This window comes from Symphodus melops (genome assembly GCF_947650265.1).
Source record: "Symphodus melops genome assembly, chromosome: 6".
NCBI classification, from domain to species: Eukaryota; Metazoa; Chordata; class Actinopteri; order Labriformes; family Labridae; genus Symphodus; species Symphodus melops.
Genome location: NC_136696.1, coordinates 26830703 through 26849952, shown reverse-complemented (window position 1 = coordinate 26849952; position 19250 = coordinate 26830703). Strand labels below are relative to the sequence as shown.

Here is a 19250-nt window from a genome sequence, read left to right as displayed (position 1 = left end):
CCGTTTTGCATAGATTTTTTTTTTTGCCCACATGTTATGCAATGACTTTGCTGCAAAAACATTTTTCAAAGCATGCACTTATGTGGTAAATATTATACAGGGGGGTTTTTTCCTCAAAGTTCAGACAGCCTCTGGTGAATCACCTCACAAAGACCACGAACTCGCCTGTTTTTGTTGTTGTCAAAGAAGCTTCATGTGTAACTCAGCTGTTTAAAGTGTTGACTTTGAGTCAGCGTTCGTCGACTTCAGGGCTCCAGAAATAAAAGAGCCATGATGAGTGAATTAGCAAGCAGCCTTTTATTCACGAGCTGTGAAAGGAGATGAAAGCCAGTTGTTGGAGACACTTGATTTAAAGTGTTTTCATGCTACTGCTGCTCTTCGTTTTCATAATAACCCTCACGGTAAAAAGCATTTCTTTCTTGCACAGACTTCCTCTCAGTAGTGCGAGCGATGAGAGCGAACGCCCACCACAGTTTTAAAAATAACTGAGTGTCGGGGCACATGCAGACATTTTCACACGTCTGAACCCTTTGCATTCAAAGCTGAGTCAACTGGAGGACCGGCTCTATTCACCTTAAACATCACACTAGCTGGTTTATTAAGAAAAAGCAATGCTCTTCAAAGTATCGTCTAATTTTACTGTCCTTCATTTATTTTTTGCCTTTGAATCGTCCACCGGGGGACAAATAACGTTTATTTTAAAGTTGAATATCTGTGGAAGCAAACACAGGCAGGATGCTGGTGGTGACCTTATTGGCTGAAGGGACCGAGCTTTAATCCACTGAGCCGCTGCACCTGGATTCACTCATTGACGTGCTAACAGTTGAATGAAAGTCGAAGTCTGATCGCATTGTTGACCACGTCCTTTGTTTATCTTACGTCCATCGTCTGCACATGTCCAAATACACAGAAACACGCCCGCTTATAGCTCGGACGTGCGACTGCTTAGCTTTCAAAACCAAAAGTTTGATCTCTTCCAGGTGGAACACCTGACCCGTAACAAAGGTTTCTACCTTTTATAGAGCTGACGGTCGATCATCACGTATTATTTTAATATCAGCTCCTACATTGGTTAACTTGTTTGAGTTTTATTTTCATACACGACAGAATGACAGGTTGGTGTTTTTGTTTCTTTTTTCAGACGTGTAGTATCAGAGTCGCTGTGGCTCTTTAGCTGACAGTTTCGGCGAATGTCTCTCGCCTTCTTCAGGGCAGGGTGAGAAGAAGGCGAGAGACATTCGCCGAAACTGTCAGCTAAAGAGCCACAGCGACTCTGATACTACACGTCTGAAAAAAGAAACAAAAACACAATAGTAATTGAAGACATGATGAACGTTTTTAAGTTAGAACGACAGGTTGGCGACTAAAAGAGAGGGAGGGATCACTTTGGTTTTTGGAAGCTCATTTCTTCTCTACAGATTGACATTGATTTCACTCCATGTAGGCCAAAGAGTCGGTGTAGCGTTGGGGCAACTTTGCCCAAAAAGTCCGAATTCCTCAGGCAGTGCAGCACCTCTGATTTTTATTGCTGCACTCCATTGAGGCCCTTTTTAAAATATGTCTTCTTTTTGTTGTTGTATGACTGTAGTGCAGTTCAGCCTGAAGTTGACGACCCTCGTTGTGGTTGACATGAGTGTAACTTCAGATGTGTGGTGGTTTGGGCTGAGATGCACAATGGAACAAATGAATGGAGGCTGAGTCAGAGCCGGGCTATCAGCCATGAAGTCACACCGACTCGATGACACGTTGCTTGTCTTCCCAGCGTCTCTCTTCTTCTCTGTATCTTGATCACTGATCACTGTCCGCCCGTCTCCTCAGTGCCTCTTGTGTCTTCTTAGTGCACATGTAGGTTAGTGATAATCATCAGTCGTGTCCACAGATCGTCTCCATGACGACGTTCAGACGAGATTTGAACAGCTCCGTCTACGTGATCAGTGTGCAAGTCTCACTAAAGACTTATTTTGATAAAAGCGGACAGTTGTTGCTGCTTCCTGTTTGCACGTGAAGCCCGCACATTACGCTGCAGCCTCACACATGATACCAACAACAACAAGGACTCTGTTCGTTCTGATGAATGTATCGCGATCTGAATCGGATGGAGACCGGAAAAAAGTGCATTAACGACTGTCGAAGCAAGGAGATGAAAAACTCTGATTATTGATCATGTTTATGGAAGCAGAACGTAGGCATGCACAGAGGTCTAACACACACCTGACTGGGTTGATCGCCTCACGAACTGATCAACCAAATGAAATGTTGTGCAGCAGGATGAACACACACACGTTAAAGTTCGTTGCACGCCCTTTTCATTGCACACCAACGTGTCTGCACCTGCGTTTTCTCTCCCTCATCCGCAGGCTCTTTTATTTTTTAGAATCTCGTCACGTGCTGCGATCCAAGATCACTTATCTCTGCTTGAAACTACGCTATCCCAGCATGCATTGTGCTTCTTACCAAAAAAAGTAATGCACAGTCGAATCTCTCCTTCCCCCGCAGATTTCTCTCACACCTCCGCACCATCCCACTCCAGACTCCATTTTCTTTCATCATCCTCTAATGACAGCTCAGGCACCTCTGTTAGCTGAAGCAGCAAACTTAACACCCTCGAAAAAGAAATATGTCAGCTGAGCCATCGCAGCGTTAAAACACGTTGTGTGGGGAATGTGTGACTCACTGGGCAAACAGCTCTGCGTGTCTCCTAACCTTTGACTTTGTTTACTGGTAGAAAGAAAAACAAAAAACCAGGAGACACATTGTGGCCGAGGGAGCGAGCGAGCGAGCAGGTACAAACCAGACGCTGATACACACAGCAAGAACAGAGCTCACGTGACTCGGGGAAACGTTTGAATTATGCAATGTTTGGGAGAAAAACATTCCAGTGAGTGAGCAGATTGGAAGCACATTACTCAGAGCTCTTCTGATAAAAGAGCAAACAAGGAATCTGATCGTGTTATGAGCTGAACGATAGCAGAGAAAACTTACGTTGCAATATCTTCTCTATCTGTGAATGACCAGATAGACACATGAAATGCAAAGCAGAAAAGCACTGAAAATATACAGAGTATAAGAGCAAGAATAATATACGCACACCAGGATTTAACTTCAACATTCCACTTAGTGAAAAATGGGAGAAATGATCTGTGACGTTTGTCAGTTTTGCCATGCAATATGACGCTTTAGGCATCACATGAAGAAAACTTCCAGGCAAAGAAAAACATATTTTTCTCGTCTCAGGGCAAAATGAGGGCTGGATTCACGACCATTCAACACTACTACCATGTTTCTAATGATGCACAGCTTCATGCAAATGGGTGAAGTATCCCTTTAAATGATGCATATATTAAAGTGCATGAGCAGCAGAAACTATAGCCTATAATGATGAGTAGACAGGGATACTAAAGTGAACTTGAAGCATTACATGAGCAGACAGAGGAGACAGAGATGATCGTGATGACACTTCTCTGTTCGTGAGAGGTGAGCTGTTGTACAGTGTTCTGATTTCCTGCATCTGTCCTCGAGGCAGCCGAGCTGGATCAGTCTGTTCAGACAACATGAAAAGTACAGAAAACGATGAATGAGTCAAAACAGGAGTGAAAAGTAAAAAGGAGGCGGCTGCTCTTTTTCTGACAGCCAATGACACGTGACCGTGTCGATGACTGACATGGCCGTGCTGCTTCTGTCAACACTTCAGGGGGGATTTCTTCATGCGTGCACGGTGGAGATGGATTTAAAAGTACGAGTGCTTTACAGGACGGATATTCATACCAGACACATGTATGTTTCATGTGACGTTCCACGTCCCCGTAAAGCTGCACTGGAATATATCGGGTCAGCTCTGGAACACCAGTCAGGCCTCGACGCTGCTGCTTTAATCTCTGCTGTGTGATCAGCTTTGATGTGTTCTCATTCAGTGTGTGTTGCTTGTTTGTCTCTTTCACCGCAGACGCTTCAAATCATCACACAGGAAGTGTGACTTCGGTCACTTCCTGATTTTGTGAAAAAGTTGATGTGTGCTCTCTCACCGGGTTTGTTCCTCTGGTTCGACCTGTCGGTTCTCACAGGCACCCAAAGGTATCGATTAAACAGCAGTGTTGTAAAAAAAACGTCTGCAGCCAAAAACATTTTAGCTTCCACTTCGAGGCTGCTGAGTGTTTACAGCCCGGAACAAAAATCAATCCTCGTCTCCTCACTGAGTGCTGCATCAGCATGGAAGCATCACTCACTATTTCAACACACGCTCCTGTTGTAAATAAAGGCTGCAGAAACAGCACCGCACATCGCTGGTGAACGCTTCACACTGGCATGTCACAACTTGAGCTTTAAACGTTTTTGATTAAAGAAACTCTTTTTGACTTCTTGCTCGTTTGGAGTTTTTTTTCCCTCAGATTTGAAGTTGGGATTCTCTGACAGTTGAGGTTTCCGACGGCTTTGAATTTCCCTCGGGATCAATAAAGTATCTATGTAAGTTTGATGAAGGTGGCGCAGAGGTGTCTGGTGTCGAGATGTGTGTGTGTGTGTGTGTGAGTGTGTGTGTGCTGGAACTCGACACTGCTGTTTGGATTGGAATTACACGCAGCCTCATTGGAGATCCCATAAAGGTTCTGTACCTGATGTGTTTTTATCTGTTGCACTGCAGAGACAACCCGACATCTTGACTTGATCAGCAGGTGAACAAGGAAAAGCTTGATCAGTGTTTGAAAGGAGGCGTTTGCACATCCAAATATGGTGGGACATCAAACGATCACTTTGAAAAGAGAAAACTCCTCTCGGCCCGTCGGAACCTTTGTCAAGGGACGACTGTGGCTCAGTGTGTAGGGTTCGATCCCCAGCTCCTGCATCCACAAGTCTGATGTGTTCTCGTGCATGACACTCCAGTTTGAGCCTCTTGTTTGTCCATTACAGGAAAAAAAAAACCCAACCTATCATCATTCAATATGTCTGAAAAGTCATGTAACAGTTCTCTTCAAGGTCAAACTGCTTCAGGAGAACAGACTGTCACATGTTTGGTTCATGATCCAGGCTCGCTCCTCTGATCCACACGTGAAGATTTACAATACAGACGAGTGTCAGAGAAATCTCGACGCAGCATACGACGCCTTCTATTGGCTGAAAAACTATGATGGTACGTTTGGAAAAGAGCGCCGGTGACGTCTGGAACGTCTTCCTGAAAAGTTCAAAGACTTTGAAGTCGAGCGCTCTCGGAAAGGCCGCACACAAAAGGGGGCGGAGCTTCCTCTCCAGGCGGCCGCTTTCTGCTGCGAACGCTCTCGACTCGTCGAAGAAAGACGCGAGGTGGTCCTCACAAGATGTGCTAATGTGTGCGCCTCCTAAAAGCAGCAGCACGATCCAGCTCACACACCACAGGTCATAATATCAGCCTCCGCCCGGTTTCTAATCCTCCTTCATGTCGTGCAGTGTGTTCCTGACATCACAGTCGCTGCTTTCACACACCACGGCGAAGGCGGAGAGAAGGATTAGTCAGCGTGTGGATCAGATGAAGCCGTTCTCATGGCTTCAAACACCAGGAGCTCTTCGTCCGTGTCCAACAAAAATCGATAAAGTGAAACAAAGCTGGGCCTGTCCCGCTGCACGGCCTGCTGAGTGTGTGTGTGTGTGTGTGTGTGTGTGTGTTGTACTATGACGGCTAAAACGACCTCTTCGGAGTATCTGTCCATGTTTGTTTTCACTGCAGCAAACCTAACTCAAACATAAACATGTAGAAAGAGCTCCTTTCATCCACTTTCTCTGTTTCCTTCAGCTCTCTTTCTCTTCCTTCTGTCCCTCTTTCAACTTTTTCTTTTGTGACCTCTGACCCTCCTTATTTTGTCTCGGCCACATCATCTGTTCTTTTAACTTACAGATCTTCTCTACAAATCAGTGATAATATCGAAGGACTCACAGAATGTTAAAGCTGTCTGAAGAAGAGTGAAAACATGGACAAGGAAATTATGCGAGCAGGAACTGAAGTGAACCCGGCGTCCTGTCGGCGGCTTGCTGCGAGACGAGCAGGTGGTTCGGGGTCTTGCTTGGCTCCATGCTGACTCAGCTCGTCTCTTCTCTCAGAGTCTGACTGGTGACTCGTCTGGACGTCATTGTCGATCATATTTTCTGGCGTTACACGTCGTTGTAGCTCACAGAAAACGAGGACAGAAATGTCTGTCTTACATTTGAGGCTGATTCATGAAATGTGTGAACTTGCTCCACTGAGCTCAGACACTGTCGCTGTTTGGAATCAAAGCAGATTGATTTATGAAGCTGGAGCAAAAAGGGAATTTGCAGGAAATAATTTGAATTGATTAATGGCAATAAAAACTGAAGTGAGATGATTGTACGACTGCAGAGTAAAGCACATTGATTTCCCTCTGTGTATAAAATGATCTGTATCCATTTGTCTTGCTTTGCTGTGTTTATAAAAACGTACAGTGCAGCACGTTGAAGCATGTTTTTGTCTTCTTCTCTTTTTGGCCTGAAGGAAATGTGGAAGTCGAGCTGAAGCAGCATTTTAGCAAATGTTTACAAAACAACCTGTACGTCCGGGCTTTTCTAGTTTTCTCCGTCTTTGTCACAAAACAGTTTGATCTAAAATCTCCTGAGACTTCAACTGTGTGCAGGAATCATCTGTTATCACGGCATCCCAAACATTTCCCTCTCTCTCTCCCTCTGTCTCTGTCTCTCTCTGTCTCTGTCTCTCTGTCTCTCTCTCTGTCTCTCTCTCTATCTCTGTCTCTCTCTCTCTCTCTCTCTCACTCTTTCTCTCTGTCTCTCTCTCTCTCTCTCTCTCTCTCTCTCTCTCTCTCTCTCTCTCTCTCTCTATGTCTCTCTCTCTCTCTCTCTCTCTCTCTATGTCTCTCTCTCTCTCTATGTCTCTCTCTCTCTCTCTCTCTCTCTCTCTCTCTCTCTCTCTATGTCTCTCTCTCTCTCTCTATGTCTCTCTCTCTCTCTCTATGTCTCTCTCTCTCTCTATGTCTCTCTCTCTCTCTCGTTGGGATGATGTCAGACTCACAGATTTCCAACCCATGACCGAGCATTTTTGCAGACAGCGCAGAGCTTAGTACAGGAAGGGGCGGGTCCCTTTCACTTCTCATTTCCTGTACCAGAGGAAGCGCATTCCTCAGCGGCTGGCAGTGAGGCAGCGGTAAAAAAAAACCCAGAAGCCGATTGTAGCTGTGAGTTCCCGGCAACAAGCCAGTCTCCTGGAACGAGGGCCGTCTCTGTGAGTGAGAGACGGACAGTTACAACTCTTTCAATGAATTCAAAAAGACTCCAGATCAATCATCTGCAGCGTTGAATTCAGCCCTTGCTGACATGTTTTTCACTCTGTAGGATTGATGGCTCAGAGGTGCTTTTAATAAAACTGCCCCTTCTTTAATCCTCAGACACAAATCACCATAAAGACGTCGCCTCAGCCTTTGTTGTCCTTTCGAACTTATAAACAGGAGTCATATCAGGCCGTCACTCGATGTCTGCAAGACTCTCTAAATACAGCCTGCTTTTGTTTGCAGTATCATCGACATGTATTCATGTGTTCTTCCAGTTCCCTGACTCTGTTTCTCTTTTTGCTCTCACAGGAGAAGGGGAAAGGAAAAGGCTTGGTGAAGAATGCCGCCCTGGAAGAGCCAGACGCTCAAAACCTGGAGGTTGTCGCCTTCTGTGAAGACGTAGCAACGTAAGGTCTTTCCTGCTGCCCTGCAACTAAAGCTCCCCTTTAAGGGTCACAGATTAAACTCCTCTTCCAACCAGTTTAAATCAGTGTCCTCGCTCTCTTCAACATGTGTGTGAAGTGTGTTGTTGTAAATCCACTCTGATCCTGTATTTGATCATGTCTATAAACCCCTCTATTTCAGCCCTGCTCAGAACAGGCTGTTTCTGTGTCTGTAGCTTTAAATATGTAAATGAGCTGTGCTTGACCACGCCCCCTCTCTGGAAGGGCTTGGGTCCTTCTCGCTTCATGTCCTATTGTTTACGGTGAGAAGGCAGAACAAACACCTAGCTGTGGGAGTGTCACCCACCTGGGGGAGGGGCTACTGCCCTTTGTGATGTCACGAAGGGAAAATCTCCAAACGGCCTGTTTGAGCACACATTTTCTGAAAAGTGGAGCAGGCAGAAGATGCGTAGGCTTTCTGGTGGAAAAACCTCACGAGACCACCAAAGTCCTCAGGATTCATTCTTAGGGGATGACGAAGTTCAGATAATTATGTCAAACCAACAGAGCGCCTGCCGCATGTCTGGAAATAGCATTATGTTTGTTGTTTGTATGTAATTGTAAATGCATACTGACTCATTTCCATGCATGACATAATTGCATGTTTTGGGTTCCCTTAGTTTCGTGAGCTCGCTCGGTCTCTCTCTCTCTCTCTCTCTCTCTCTCCTGTAGTTAGTTTGGGTGGAGCGATGATGAAGCTGCACTCTGGGAATCCACTTTGATTATAACAGAGTCAACGCCTGCTGGATGTCCAGTTCACTGCCTCCTTACTGATAAACACATATGTAGTTCATAATGAATGCACTGAATCTCTCATTAGACTGTAAATGAAAGAACATACAGATTTTAAATCACTGTTAAAAACTCAAACCAAACACATCACATAGTTTATGATCACGGCAGATAGACACGAGATGTGAAGAATTTAAATAACCTTTCTCAGTACTTTAAATTCAGAGGTTGGTTTCCTGCGCTCTTATTTCCCTCTGACCTCACTCATGATCTCATCCAGCATCTCTTCCACATGCCCGCTTCACTCTGGCTGACTTGGATGTGTTTTCATTGGCAGAGTCGACCGAAACAGGGGAAAAATGTTGACTCTGCTCCGTAATGAGTTTTTTTTTCTTCTTCTCTCTCTCTCCTACCAGACTGAGCTCCAAGTTCCCTCATGTGGACTTGTCCACCAACCCGGGCTACGTCCTGAGCCCAGTCATAACCCAGAGAGACGCTGGAGGGGACAACAGCTGCTCTGTGAAGGTTTCTATAGAGATCTCTGAATCTCAGCAGCCCGTCACCTTCACCTGTGACGGTAAGCATCCAGTCATAAAATATGTTTTATTGAATCTCCCCCTGAAGTCTTCCCACTGTTTGTACCTCACAGTGGGAGGCCTTCACTGCGGGTAGGTGTGTGTGTGTGTGTGTGTGGGGGGTCTCAGTCAGGAGGCAAGATATAAGCAGACGCTCACTGTGAGTTTGGAGCGTTTCTGTTACAGTTATGGAAAGTGTTATGACTGTGTGGTAGGCTTTCATCACGTTTACTCTCTCTCTCCTCTCCTCCTCCTCTTCTTCTTCTCTGCTTTTCCAGTTGAGAACGATGCAAGAAGCTGCGATTATCGACAGAGACGTAGATCATGACGTCACATCTGCTCGAATAACTCAATATAATAAAACTACTTCCAAAGATGAACACTAACCATCACCACAGAATTCAGTTTTCTGGAAAAAAAAAAAAAAAAGGTTGGCCTAACTTTATAGTTTGATTAATGGAGATGATCAGAAAGGAGGCGGGGTTTTGAGTTATACTGCAGCCAGTCAGCAGGGGGAGCTCTAAACAGTCTTCTCTCTGAGGAGGCTGTCGTTCCGTTCATCGCACCGGTTCCTTGATCGCTCTCAGGATATAAACGCCATCTACCCCGCAAACTCACTGAGATGAATTTCTCATTGATGCATTCCCACATCGGCTCATCCCGACTTCTGTGGAAATTCATCAAAGAGGCTGGCAGGAAAATTCCAGATTTGATAAAAAAGGGCTCTTTTTGTTTACCCCTTTTTTCTCTATAATTTTTATTTATTTTTAAGACAATAAATTATGCAGTATTCATCTTCTAACCACGAACATTTTGATTTTTTACTGTGATTTAATAAAGCTCTTTGTGCACCAGTCCTGGGAATTTCATTTTCAGGAACTTGAAAAACAAAGGACTGTCGAAAGGGGTTTCCATCAGTTCTAATCATCTAGATTCTTCTCTTCCCGTGGTGTTTCAAGGTTTTATTCTCGATAAGTATCAAACACAAACCTCTATCCAGATGTATTACCGTCACATTGTAGTCAACCCAAAAGAAACCTTGTACCCTCTCTGCCTTTAAGAGTGAGCAGCTCAGATTGCAGATATGAGATTTCTGAAGGAGGAAACAACGTTCACAGCTGCCAAACTCTTTACCCCCTCCCCACCTCACTTTTTCTTTTTCTTTTGGGGTTTTTTTTTTTCCTGTCGTGGGAAGTACACTTTGTTCCTTTTTCCACACAAATAAAGGTTTGTCCCCGCACCATAGTGTAGCCATGTTGGGTAAAAGGGACTGGAGTCTTGTTTTTTTTTTTTCCCCCCTCGCTGTTTGAGGAGCTGCTATTGGCTAACCCATCATTATCAACGCACAAAAGTGCAACTGCTGTGATTGACATGTCTTGTGGGTTCTCAAGCCAAATACACTAAAGGCTGTCTGCCAATCCAGCGGGCTTTTTTTGTTCGACATATTATCATATTACCAACTGTGCGACCAAGTTCACCGCCGTCTCAGTGGGTCCCTGAGGATCAGCATCGGGCCGCTGTGTGTGTGTGTGTGTGTGTGTGTTGTATAAGTTTATATTCGGCTGTCTGCTTTGTGTTTCTACGTCTCTGTGTGTATATTCATCTGACAGCCACTGCATACATTCATGCATAAGTGTGTTTATGTAACCGTCCTACTGACCCAGACTCGGCTTGTTCAGCCCACTTTAGAAGAAACAACCTACAGGAAGTTTATTTACCACTTTCCCTCGATCTACATCCCAAATGTCCTCTCCTGCTTCGACTCCTGGCTCACTCGTCGTCATTCCTGCTCCTGCCAGATTTTCACCTCCTTTTTTCCCCCCTCGCTTCCTCGGGTCACTTCCTCGATGAGTTTCCTTCTTTCCTAGTATTCGATCTACTCGCTTGTTTCCTCGTTCACTTCCTATGTTGTCAGCGGCAGTGTGTTGACCCACATTGTTGCTGTTTGGATTCCTTTACTGGAATCTGCTCCCGGGAACAATAGGGCTCAGTTCTGCTCAAAGCTTGGATAGAAGGATGAAGAGAGGGAGAGAAAGAGACGACTTTCTTCTCCTGTTTTTCTCATTCTCTGTTTTTCTGTCACCCTCTCACTTTATCTCCTGCCCTGTTTCTGCTGTTTCTCTGATTTATTTTTCTTTCACACTCTTTCTCTTTTTCTCTGGTTTTGTCCCTTCTCTTGCAGGACAGTGTTTTCCTCCCCCTTTGGTTTCTATGCAGCGTCTCCTCCTCCCTCGTTTCGCTCTGTTGTCTGTCTTTGTGCTGCATAAAAATAAGAAATGTATCTTCTCTCTGCATCTCTCTGTAGTCTCTCTCTCTCTCTGCCTGCTCCTGCGTCTCCTCTCAACATGTCAAATATCTGCTGAATCCAATCATAAAATGACTTTACTGTATTATCATCAGTGGAAGTGCTGGCAGCCAGTTTGTCCTCCTTCTAACTTTAGATTCTGCTCCTTACTCCTGTATTTGTTTGGACCAGAGGAGGAAGGCGGTTTGAAGGTTTTACCAGCAGACCAACAGGTGCTGCAGCGATGGAAGCGGGCAGTGGAACTGCTTCAGATAGAAGTGATTGTACCCGAGCTAAAAAGCCTCTGCATGTTTCTAATAAGCTCCAGCAGCAGAAAGCTGCTCAAACTAGGATCAATGTTGGAGATGCTTTTGAAACATGGAGAGAGGTTAGAACGCAGAAAGCTTTACAGACCCATGCAGAGCTGGCTAAACACTGAAGCTACAGTGTCCACCACATGCAGAGCTGGCTAAACACTGAAGCTACAGTGTCCACCACATGCAGAGCTGGCTAAACACTGAAGCTACAGTGTCCACCACATGCAGAGCTGGCTAAAAACTAAAGCTACAGTGTCCACCACATGCAGAGCTGGCTAAACACTGAAGCTACAGTGTGCACCACATGCAGAGCTGGCTAAACACTGAAGCTACAGTGTGCACCACATGCAGAGCTGGCTAAACACTGAAGCTACAGGGTCCAACACATGCAGAGCTGGCTAAACACTGAAGCTACAGTGTCCACCACATGCAGAGCTGGCTAAACACTGAAGCTACAGTGTGTACCACATGCAGAGCTGTGTGAGCATCCACTCCAGAGAGGAGGGGGCGGAGCCAGCTCTCTGTGATGTTTGCAATTTTATGTCTGACTTGATTTGCAGCGCTGAACGATACATTCACTAACTTTTACTCATCATCACTGTTTGCAGTCACATGTAGCCGGTCGTCTTGTGTAAGAGCCTCAGAAGTTACAATGGAAAACTTCGTTTCACAAGATTGTCCCTTTGATGAACTGCAATACAGTCATTACTTTTTTTTTTTTTTTTTTTAACTTGACTTTCTCTCAAGAGGCGGCAGAAAGAGGAGGCAGTCGATTCATCCAGAGCCGGGCTGTGAACTAATTGGCTTCTGGGGATTCCTGACATACTGTGGCCGAGAGAGAGAGAGAGAGAGAGAGAGAGGGAGAGAGAGGGGAGGGGGAAATAAATGCATAGAAAGAATGAGAGAGAATACAAAGAGAGGAGGTAGGAGGATGAGAAAGGGAAAGAAAGCATGAGTGGGTGAGACGTGACTTCCCAAACAAAGAAATGAAAGGATGTAATTTATGAAGTACAGAGAGAGAGTTTTAAGAAATGAATGAAGCAGAAATGACAGAGTTCGGCCTCTGTTTGTTGCCTGTGGCTGAGAGAGGAAGAAACCCCAGCGTGTTCAATGAAGAGATGCAGCCTCATCTCGACATGCCTCATAGATAAAGACATCTTGCTGTTTGGTTTGCGTTCATGTAGCGTCGTTTGCAGATGTAGGTAAGAGGTCAGTGCAGACGCTGATGTTGAAAAAGGAAGATGTGAGGTCACAGAGTCAGGTCAGCTGGTTCAGCGTGTCGTCATCACGTCGTCTCCTCTTTGTCTCTGGATGTGTTCCCAGAAGCAGCCATGTGTGTTTGCTGTGTGAGTCATGAACATCCTTTCTCTTCACCTCCTGACACATGCTGCTCCTGCTGAGGGACTTCTTCTTCTCCGTCCTCTCACCGGCCGTCACACTGTGGAGCCCACGCAGCTCTGAGAGGACCTGACACGTTACTTAATACACTTCTCCCTCCCTCGTCTTAAGATGTGTGTGTCAAACCTTTTATTGGACCCTCCTAATGTCATTCCCCAACCGTGTGGAACAAAGTTGTCAATATTTCAGATCTTTTTCATAAGTCCTAAACACTGTCAAAATTGTGTCAATGCATTTGTGCAATTTTTGTTGTTGTTGTTTTTTTTAAGATTTATTTATTTATTTTTTATACCTTTTATTTCGAGACAGGACAGTGGAGACAGAGTGGGGAATGACAGTAGACACAGGTCGGATTCAAACCCGAGCATCACATCCTTCGTACACAGGGTGGCGACGCACCGACCACTAGGCCACCCGGGCCCCCCTATCTGTGTGACAATGTTTAGAAGTTTGCTTCTCCACTTTTTCATAGATTCATACAAGAACAATTCCAGTATTTTGAAGTTGAAGTGAAATCAAAGCAGGAATCGATGTCGTTTTATTTTCACAGCTTTCACACTGAAGTCTAAACGTGTTGTGACAGCTCTCGTGTGAAGCGTTTGAACGCTTGCCTCCTTAAAGTGGCTTCTTAAAAAGAAAACAAAAATGCCAGACAGGGAATCCCCTTCCCACCTCAGCAGAATAATCCACCAGGTCTCAGGTTACCCTCTCCATCTGATCGTCACCAGCGTATGTAAACAACCCAAAATCCCTCGCTTAGTATGGTTCCACAACACACACACACACACACACACACACACACACACACACACACACACACACACACACTGGGCTCTGAGTGTTTGACATATTCAGGAGCAGGTTTGAGATGAAACCTGAGGCGTTCAGAATCTGGCAGGAGGCTTTGTGGTTGAAGAGACGTTCAGGAACATTCAGGAGTGTGAGGTCCAGAGTTCAGTTCCCACAGCAGCACCTAAGACTTAGTTTGAAAAGAGACAATTCTGATATTGTTGACCTCTAATCCCTCATTTAAAAAAATATTGATTCTTACTGTCGGAGGGTCAAATTGTACGATGTTCTAAGCGAACAACTGCAGCTTTCATCAGATTTACTCTGCCTTCATTATTTTGTTTTTTTGAGTTCTGCTAACGGATGACTTTGTTTATTTGAGCCCGTCTTGTTTCTAAATCTTTTATTTTGTAGCTTCCCAGTTGTTTCCCATAATTGAGGTGTAAATTTGTTGTTGTGAGTATTCAACATCACTCTGACTACATCCTCTCTCTCTCTCCCCCATCGCTCCCCTGCCCTCTCTCTGCCCCGTCTCATCTTCATCGTCTTCATCATCCCAGTGAGTTCTCCGGTCGAGCTGCTGATCAGTCAGACTCTGTGCTGGGTCCACGATGACCTGGACCAGGTGGACTTCTCCAGCTACCTGCTCAAAGTCTGCGGCCGGGAGGAGGTGCTGCAGAAGTGAGTACAACACAAACAGAGGAAGACGACTATTTCATCCAATAGAAACTGGAGATCAAATAAATAAACTTTCATCTGACTCAGCAAATGTAGTTTTCTTATGCCCTCTGACTCTCTCTCTCTCCCTCCCTCTCTCTCTCTCTCTGTCTCTCTTTCCCTCTCTCTCTCTCTCTCTCTCTCTCTCTCTCTCTCTCTCTTTCCCTCTTTCCCTCTCTCTCTCTCTCTCTTTCCCTCTCTCTCTCTCTCTCTCTCTTTCCCTCTCTCTCACCCCCCCCTCTCTCTCTGTTATATATCTTGGCTTCCTCCCAAAGTCTTGTACAAAAGGGGGCTGACGGATGTTTCTATATCTCACCATGTGCCCTCTTCCTCCTCCTCTTCCTCCTCTCCCTCTAATCTTGAATACATGGGAAAGGTTGCTCCCATCGTGCCCGCACTTAAAGGCCCAGTACAAGCAGATGATCAAAGCTTCATGAACTGACGAGTGGATGTAGAGTACATGATGTTCATGGTTGTTATGGTAGCTATGTGCCAGATGGAGACAACCTGAGAGACGACCACACGTCCTAAATGTTTTAGTTTCCCATCAAGTTTCTCTTCTTTAGGAGTGTCGCTGATCAAAGAGGAATAAGTCACTCGACCTCAGTTGACCTAAACATATTTACTCATGTTGTGTCTTTTTTTTCTTTCAATAATCGCTCGTTTTTTCCCTCCACATATTCTGTGATCTTCTGACCCACAGTAAACACAGCCTCGGCAGCCATGAGTACGTCCAGAACTGCAGGAAGTGGGAGAATGAGATCACACTGCAGCTCCTCTCTCACACCACCATGAGAAGAGACTTGGCCCGCACTGTGAGTCCCTCAGTCACGCCGAGCTCATGTCGACTCTGTGAGACGTAAAACATTTCACGCTGCGCCGCTGAGACTCATTTTAAACTTTGGTCCCTCTGCTGAAAAGCTGAGAAACGTCATTCATGTTTACGACTTGTGTTCAGGTGGAAGATGACAACTCTGTGATAGATCTAGAGAAGCACCTCAGCCAAGTGGAGCGGCCTTTCAGGGAGAACGTCACCAGGTACGGTTACACGGTGCACAGCAATGAAAGGGCTACTCATTTAAAATTACATTTCAGACTGTTTAAAAAGCTAAACACACTCAGAACATCAGGGAGACGACTCATGACACATAACAGTGAACACGCGAGTCTTTATCCTCGCTCACCACAACAGAACGGGCCTGCTTAACGTGCAGAGCCCGTGCACGCTCACCAGGCTCGTCAGACAGGTGGTCTGGTGCGCTGCCTTTTACGCTGTCACAAGTCAGCAGCACCTTAAAGTCGCAGGTGAAGCCAACGTGGTGGTGATATGGTCGTAAACTGAGTAGCTGCACCCTGAACGCTGAAACACGAAGGCGAGTGTGATGAATCATGACCTCGGCTGATCGGATCTTGGAGATGTTTCCTCGGTGATATTTGGTTTGTTTTAATTGGCACCGATGAATGTGAGGGTCGCTGCAAGCTCAAATGAGTTTTTTATTTTTAATTTAAATATTTAGTTACGAGTTTTATTTTCTTGATTGAAGTTACTGATGAAACATCTGGAAGTTGTTTATTAAGATGAACTTTGACCCAAAGATGCTGGCTTCTCTTTCTGTGCCGTCTCAAAATGACATTTAAAGTTTGTTTTTTTTAAATGTTTTAACATTTAAACAGGAAGTTGAAACAGTTAAATCTTTACCTAACGACAGTCACATAAATCTAGCTTCAGTGATCTGTGCTTAGCTGATGATGACCTTTAATCTGTCTTTGTGTGTGACTTCTTCTTCTTCTTCTTCGTGTCTTCTTGCAGACAAGGCCTGGCTGACTACTTGGAAGGCTATCACAATCAGGTCAACATCTGTCTGCAGAATGAGGTACACGTGCTCCCGTGTGCTGCAGTTTGGCTTCCTGTTAACAACGTTAAACTTACAACAACATCAACTTATATTTACACACAATTAAAAAATTAGGAAAGCAAAAAGTCCAAGCAAGGAAAAGTGTCACAATGAAGAAGAGACTAGTTAAGCTAGGTTATTTCTCAGATATTGTTACTTCAGGTTCTCATTGTTTATTCTGTTACATCTATTTCTATATTTCCTTTTAAGAGCAACTGTAACAGCCACATTTCATCCTGAGATTAATTCAGCATTTCTGATTCTGATAAATCGTTTACAAAGCCGTTGAGGTCTCCATCAGGGTAATTCAGATTTGCAGAGCAGATGTTCATATGTCTGAACAGTAAACTCTTTAATCACAGGAACATTTCTCCAATATGAACTTTGGATTGAAATACCTCACGCACGAGTGTTGGTGAACCAGGACATTTCCTGGAAGGCGACCTTTCTAGAAACAGCACATCTGTTTCTCAGCCAGTGAAGCTTCTAGTGGAGTAATCGAATGCAGATTAAAGTAAAGGACCAGGCTCCGCCCCCAAACCCAAATAAAACCTGATAATGAAACCAAGGTTTATTCAAGCGAGCAAAAAAACCAACAACTACCCAGATGATTGTTAGATTTGTTAAACTAGGGTTTCAGTGTTCATCGTCAGGCTCCTATTAGTGATTGAAGTTGATGCAGTTACATTAAACTGTATGCTGCCCTGTCTGTCTGCACTCAGAGTACCCAGTATAAGACTGTGGAGCGCTTGGTGCAGACTTTGAAGAACCTGTGCTGCGCTCTGGACGAGGTGGAGACTCAGACTATCACAGAGGCCATCAAGAGACTCAAACACTCCGTCAATTTACCCAAGACGCGCTCGCCCATGGTGAGCTCTCGCATCACTCACCCCTTCAGACCTTTACTTTTTGTTTACATGTCTAAAAGCAGCTTGTTTGTCTTTGTAGTTGGGGTCTTCATCATCTGGTCAGTCATCAAATGGTAAGTTGTGGACAAACGCTCGTTCTCTACATCTGAATAAAGATCCATACATCATATTTCACTCAGTGATTAAGTGTCCCCTTTGTTACCATGGTAACTCTGTGAACTCACACTGATCCCTCCCAAACGTGGACAGGCCACAGCAGTCCGGTGGAGGAGTGCATGACCTCGCTGACGCAGGCCGTGTACGCGCTGGGCAAGCTGTACCTGCGCTCCTTCTGCCCCCCGTCCGCCTCTTTCAGCTCCCCTCCGTTACCGCGGCCTGCAGACGGAGACGGCGTGGAGGGCAGGAGCAGCAAAGAAGCTTCCGGCACCACGGACCACCTTCAGTTCACTCTGTTTGCTCTGCACGGCATCCCGGCCAACTGGATCAGCAGGTGAACAGATCAGCTGTGTGTTTACAGACACAGAGCTCATTGAAATACAACAGATAACAGCGTCTGTTTAAAGTGGCTGACGCTTTAATTAATTAGACATCAAGAACTTGAATAAATTCTGTTTATGAAGCCTGAAAGAGGAACTAGACGCCGAACTCCTGACTTCTAAATTCTTGTCAGCTTGTTGTGAAATTGCGTACTCAGTGACCCGTCCTCTGAGGGGAGGCTACAATGTGTGGGATTTACACAGTGGACATTTTATGGACATGTTTGTCCTCTTACCTTAACCTGAAACCAAACGTCCTCCAACCTTAACGCAATGTTTCTTTGACTCGAGAATTGCCTTAACTCCACATGCAGCCAGTAGTTTGAAGGTTAAAAACGTTGCTTGTCTTAACAAAAAGTAGAAACATTTTGATATTTGTTGGTGAGCAGCTCGGACTGACGGGAGTTCTGCCTGCCGTGTTGTCACAGCACATCGTCTTGTTTTTCTCCTGCTAAACAACGGCTCCCCGTGTTGCTCCCCGTGTCTGCTTTTGTTCCGTGCCAGTGTCCTGTTTCACCCTGACTTTATCTCCTGCGTGCGTCTGGAACTGAGCTGAGCCAAACTTTCCGTTCCCAGCTCCGTCACGCATCAGTGGCCGGGATCAGAACACGTTAGACGAGCTCTGCCACAGGCGTCTGGAAGCTCGAGAAATGGAGAGCCCTCGTAAGAGGAAAAAAAGAGAAGGACACAGGTTTGAAATCTGTCTCATGCAGTCCCTCTCCTCCATGGTTATTTTCCTGTTCGGTCAGTGACGCCTTCAGAAAGACGGGAACTGCTTAATAACAGGCCTATTTGCTCCAGCGCTGCCTCTTCTAGCTGCTATTTTAAGCCAGCACCGACCATGGACGGGACAGATACGCTGTGCACAGAGGAGGCGCTCAGCGTATCTGCAGCCGCGCTGTGCTCTTCCTGTAATGCGCCCTTATTGAGGGCTCGGTGTTTGGACTTGTTGTTGTTCATGTGTGTCATCCATCTGGTGCACCGTCAGCATATTCAGACACCATGACAACACAGGTGGTACCCACTCCTGCAGGGGTTAAAAAATGAAACCGATGTGATTAGATATTGGAACCCGTGTAGCTGAAACATAAAGGTGATGTATTCTATGATGCAGAATGAATCCAGTCAGACGCTTCGCTGTACTTTAGCAACACTTTTAAATGCTCGTATCTAAGCAACCAATGAGAGCTAAGCTCACGTTCACGACGTGTTTCCCAGTGTCGGAGCTGTTTGTGTGCGAGCCTCCGATCAGCTCGTAGTAACACTCGATCTGTTGATTCCTTTCAGTTATGAGAAGTACTTCCTGATGTGTTCGCTCACCCACAACGGCAAGAACCTGTTCAAACCGGTCCAGTCCAAGAGAGTGGGCACGTACAAGAGCTTCTTCTACCACATCAAATGGGACGAACTGTGAGTCAAGTCCTCTTCTCTTCTTC

The 19250-nt window shown here is 45.3% G+C and overlaps 1 protein-coding gene across 3 annotated transcripts in view; it reads left to right on the top strand.

Moving 5' to 3' along the window:
- The window catches only part of pik3c2a (phosphatidylinositol-4-phosphate 3-kinase, catalytic subunit type 2 alpha), a 42366-nt gene that overhangs the window by 10344 nt on the left and 12772 nt on the right, over window positions 1-19250 (top strand). For all 3 annotated transcript variants that reach the window (XR_013779207.1, XM_079345483.1, XM_079345482.1), the window contains exons 3-12: window positions 7569-7666; window positions 8851-9011; window positions 14358-14478; window positions 15218-15329; window positions 15473-15552; window positions 16325-16388; window positions 17132-17278; window positions 17358-17391; window positions 17528-17768; window positions 19102-19224. Coding sequence is in view for 2 of the 3 variants with exons in the window: in XM_079345483.1 (XP_079201609.1) it covers window positions 7569-7666; window positions 8851-9011; window positions 14358-14478; window positions 15218-15329; window positions 15473-15552; window positions 16325-16388; window positions 17132-17278; window positions 17358-17391; window positions 17528-17768; window positions 19102-19224 (1181 nt within the window). In the remaining variant the exon portion in view is untranslated. The remainder of the gene's footprint in view (window positions 1-7568; window positions 7667-8850; window positions 9012-14357; window positions 14479-15217; window positions 15330-15472; window positions 15553-16324; window positions 16389-17131; window positions 17279-17357; window positions 17392-17527; window positions 17769-19101; window positions 19225-19250) is intronic.